General features: G+C 35.7%; 1 protein-coding gene across 1 annotated transcript; it reads left to right on the top strand.

Moving 5' to 3' along the window:
• Positions 1-1,359: 1,359 nt before the first annotated feature.
• Positions 1,360-4,971, top strand: RNaseZ (ribonuclease Z). The gene is made up of 7 exons (XM_011646387.3): positions 1,360-1,513; positions 1,601-1,868; positions 1,951-2,695; positions 2,778-3,094; positions 3,185-3,580; positions 3,652-3,995; positions 4,345-4,971. The coding sequence occupies exons 2-7, from the start codon at positions 1,623-1,625 to the stop codon at positions 4,742-4,744; spliced, it is 2,448 nt and encodes an 815-aa protein (XP_011644689.2). The 5' UTR covers positions 1,360-1,513; positions 1,601-1,622; the 3' UTR covers positions 4,745-4,971.
• Positions 4,972-5,024: the final 53 nt, after the last annotated feature.

Below are 5,024 nucleotides of genomic sequence, written 5' to 3'. Positions count from 1 at the left end.
TTACGCATAAATTTCTCTTATATATTCCTCTTCATCTTACATTTTCCTCTTACATTGTTTTTAATGTTAAAGAATTTTTATTTTCTCAATTTAAAATCTCCAATTTTCAGAATTACGATTTTTTAAAATCTCGAAAAATTCTCAGAATTTTAAATAGTGTAATTTTCCTACCGATTATTTCTTCTTCATCTATTTTCAAGATTTTCCATTTTCCATTTTCGGTCCAAAATTTCAAATTTTCACAATTTTTGAAAATTTAAATACTGCAACTTTATTGCCAAATTTTTTAGGGTAATTCGGATATATTGCGAATTCTCAAAATGGCAGAGGATTTTTCTATTCAGTTTGACCTGCTCTACTAAGAGCGGGTCAAACTGAATATATAATATTTATATTATATAAATTTTGTTTTATATATATAATACTAACATTATATATATATATATATATATATATATATATATATATATAAATATTTTATATATATATATATATATATATAAATATTATATTAAATATATATATATATATATTAAAATATGCATTTATATATATATATATATATATTAGTTTTTTATTATAGGTTCCGTTCAGCAGAAAAAACAGCTTTGCAATTTTGAATTAAATTCTTTAATATGATCGAGGATGCGGTCAAAATTTCATTATAAATGCTTTGTAGGATCGAAATTCACTGCCAGTACTGAAAATCTATAATAAATACGTAATTTGAACTATATATTTTCAGTATTGACAGTGAATATCGAAGATTACACATTTTCTCGAAAAATAGAGGGGATAATGTTGGTACCAACGAAATCCTTTGACATATATATGTATATATACACACAATACACACATTAATATATATAATATTTATCATTGTTTCCCATCTTGTTCACTTTATGTTCTCACTTATTATGTTCTGCGCACTTTATGTTTTCACTTATTTGACCTTATTTAATTTTAATAAAATATTACAATGTATTTTATATTTACATTTTGACATGCCCGCGCATATGTCAAAAAGAATATGTAAACAGTAAAAGAATATGTAAGTGTCGGTCCACAATAGGTGAGTTAAATTAGGTGATTTAAGATGTAAGAAATTGACCAATTATAATCGAATATGAAAAGAATAATCGACTATGATTAAATGTCGGTCCACAATAGCGTCGGTCCACAATAAGTATTTAAACCTTAAGCCGTAAGAAATTGACCAATCATAATCAACTATTCTTTTCATATTCGATTATAATTGGTCAATTTCTTATTTCTTAAAGTTTAAATCACCTATTGTGGACCGACACTAACGGATTACTACTTGAACAGTGCTACTAATTCATACAAACTAAAATTATGTCGTTCAGAGGATTTCGTTGATGCCAACATTATCCCCTCCATTTTTCGGGAAAATGTCGTGTAACCTAACACAGCCATAGAATTTCTCTCTAGTCTGTAACGGACTGTTGCGGATTATGGTGGCGATCGTGTGTGATTGCATCAGGCACACGAGGTACAAGGCTGTTATGATTCTTCATTCGTGTTGTACGCATTATTCGGTCATATATGCGATTAATGGTGAATGCTTCTGACACATTAGCTAAGCGAGAAGAACCGAACGAATGAGGGCCAACGTGTGCTCGTTCGTGTGTCACGTTGTAAACCGTAATCTTCGCTCGTTGCTCCCGCCTCACGTTGATCACGGTTTCCAGCGGAATCTATTGATTCGTCGCGGCCAAATTTTACAGGCTTATCGCTATAGCATCATGCCGCGTTCCATGGAGCAGATGCTCTACATGCAAAGAATGAGGCAGAAAATAAAAGAAAAGTCGACAAAGTATGTCAGCAATGCAAAAGTGTCGTTGTCGGTAAGTGTCGCGTCGAAGTCGATAATCGACTCGACAACTGTAAAACTCGTAACTTGAATATCAACGAATTTATTTCTTGCAGATTATAGGTAGCGGGGCTTATGGCACGCCAAGATGCGTCTACCTGACGACAGGCCACACCAGGTATGTCTTCAACTGTGGCGAGGGCACGCAGAGATTGGCATATGAACACAAATACAAACTGATCAAGCTGGAGCATATATTCATAACATCGGCAACTTGGAATAATTTAGGTGGCACGCCGGGAATGTTCCTGACGCTACAGGATGTTGGAGTACCACGGATTTATATACATGGTCCCAAAGGGATGATGGATATATTCAACACGATTAAGAAAATTGTGTTGCTGCAAGCTCTAAAGATCAATGAAGCCAAATGCAATGAGTCAGAGTCATACGTGGATCCACTGATGACTGTTTCATATGTTATCATTACGAAATCAAACAAGCAGGAAGCAGAGTCCATTGCTGTAGGAGAAGAGGTGGTCGACGACATTAATTACTGTGATTATAAGACTAACTCAAATGGCAAGCGAACATATGATAAGATAGCAGAGACTGAGCCAAAAGTACAGAGGATAGACCCAAAGCCCAACGAGGGGAGAATATCAACCGTGATGTCATACATTTGTAAATTGCATCCTCGAAAAGGTACATTATCTTTAGAAAAATGTAGAGAGAAGGGTGTGACACCTGGTCCTTTACTTGGGCAGCTCAAAGCTGGCATGGATATTACTCTTCCTGATGGTACAGTTGTTTTGAGCAAGGACGTTTGCTCTCCAGAAACACCAGGCCCTACTTTTATAGGTATAGTGGTGATTTTATGATTTTATTCATGTTTTTACTTTAAAGAATTAATTAATCTTATTACATTGAATTTTTTTTGTAGTTGTTGAATGTCCATCGGAAGATTATTTAGAATCCTTCGTGAACCATTCTGCCTTCGCGCGGCATCAAACGGATGTAGCGAAAGATGGCGACGTTCCATGCTGCATCATTCATTTTACCCCTCAAAAAGTGATGGACGATTCTCGCTATGTAAATTGGATGAATAAATTCGGTCTCACTACGCGGCACATAATCGTGAACGAGGAGAATGAGTGCATGGGTACTGAAGCGGTTCATAAGCACCAGCACAAGCTCCATATGTTGCATCCTGAGATATTTCCTTTTTTAAATGAAGAAAGCTTTCAAAAGAAGACGAGGGTGAGATGCGTTACACATGGAACTCGTTGACTTTAGAAGTTAATTCGTTGACTCTATCTTAAAATAATCGTACAAATCTTCTTTTTCTAGGCGGGAGATTTGCCCATCATACATCGGCCCCGAACGCATCACACACTCCACCTACAGCCGCAGCTGAAATTCGATACGGAACACGAAGTATCGCTGCATCCGCAGGAATACGTAGACGAGGTTTTCAAGATCGATGGTATTTTAGACGCGTTGGCGGAACTACAAACGAACATCAACGCTCGAACGAAGATGCTGCCTGTCGGTAATGAATATCCAAAGATCGTCATGTTAGGTACCGGCTCTAGCATACCAAATAAAGTCAGAAACACGAGCGGCATACTTTTGCGAGTTGACGAGGATCATAGCATGTTGCTGGATTGCGGTGAAGGCACGTTCGGACAGATAGTGAAAATCTATGGAAAGTCCGAAACGCCCAATGTCATAAAAACGATCAAGGTGAGTGCTTTTTATCTCTTCCGTAATTCCGCAGCTGCGACTTCTGTAATATTTCTGTAATTGTATTTCAGGCAGTCTACATATCGCACATGCATGCGGATCATCATATCGGATTGATTGGCCTATTGAAGGAAAGAAAAAAAGTCACGCAGGAACCTTTGTATTTGTTCGCGCCGGGACACATCGCCGCGTGGTTGCAAATGTATCATAAATGTTTCGAGCCTATTTTATATCAAATCAAGCTAATTTCGAACAGCGAGTTCTTCATGAATGTACACCAACCGGAAGAATACAAATACCAACCTATGTACAAGGCGCTGAACGTACAAGCCGTGAAAACAGTATATGTCAAGCATTGTCCTTATTCTTTTGGCGTTTCCGTGACACTTCATAATGGAAAGAAAATAGTATATAGGTAAGCACGGTAATCTTCCAATCTACAATAAGTGTAAATTTCCGACAAGAAACATTTCTTAAGCTGCTTTAATTCATAATTCCTAAGCTTTAAGAATTATGAATTAGATCCCTGTAATGTTTAGGGCTTAAGGCAATGCAAAAAGTACTTTTGGCCAAAAGTACCTTTTACCTAGAGTATAAGAATTAAAGCTTACATCACTTATTATAGATTGGGATCTAAGTTTTTCTGTCCGAAGGCCATTTCAATTATATATGTATATATAATGGTTTTAGCATTTAGTTCAAAATAAGTATTTCACCTTCTTTTGACATGGCTCATAAATATGATGGTAATATAATTTTTTTAGTGGTGACACTATGCCTTGCGAGAATCTTGTGAAACTTGGTCAAGATTGTGATCTACTCATTCATGAAGCGACAATGGAGGACAAGTTGATAAAAGAAGCGAAATTAAAACTTCATTCGACAGTCTCGGAGGCCATACAGATAGGCGAACAGATGAGGTCAAAATTTACATTATTGACACATTTCAGTCAGCGCTACTCTGTCATTCCTCATTTGCCTCATTTGGATAAGAACGGCCCTAAATTAGATAATGTCGGCATCGCGTACGACAATATGCAAATCAGCCTTTCACAATTACCGTTGTTGCCTTTGATGTACCCGACATTAAAGATAATGTTTAACAAATATTATCTGGAAATAGAAGACCGAGCTGCTAAAAGACAGCGAATGGCGGCTGATTAATTGTAAATATTTTATATGCTAATGTAAATTATGACATTACAACTTCCGCCTTATACCGACATAGCTTTTCTTTGAAGGGTCAACTTTTTTATAAAATAAACATTTAATGAATGTTTTGCATATATAGTGAGATGAATTTAACTAACCGTTAAAATTTTGTCTTTAATCTTTTAAGTTTTGTGTAAAGTAAACCGATCTATAAATAAAAAATAGTTCTCTTCTCTAAAGTTATTTGTATAAATTGAGAAAATAAGAACCTTATAAAAATTGAGCATGACAG

This window comes from Pogonomyrmex barbatus, unplaced genomic scaffold (genome assembly GCF_055798465.1).
Source record: "Pogonomyrmex barbatus isolate J1 unplaced genomic scaffold, ASM5579846v1 scaffold5, whole genome shotgun sequence".
NCBI classification, from domain to species: domain Eukaryota; kingdom Metazoa; phylum Arthropoda; class Insecta; order Hymenoptera; family Formicidae; genus Pogonomyrmex; species Pogonomyrmex barbatus.
This window is presented reverse-complemented; position numbering and strand designations above follow the sequence as displayed.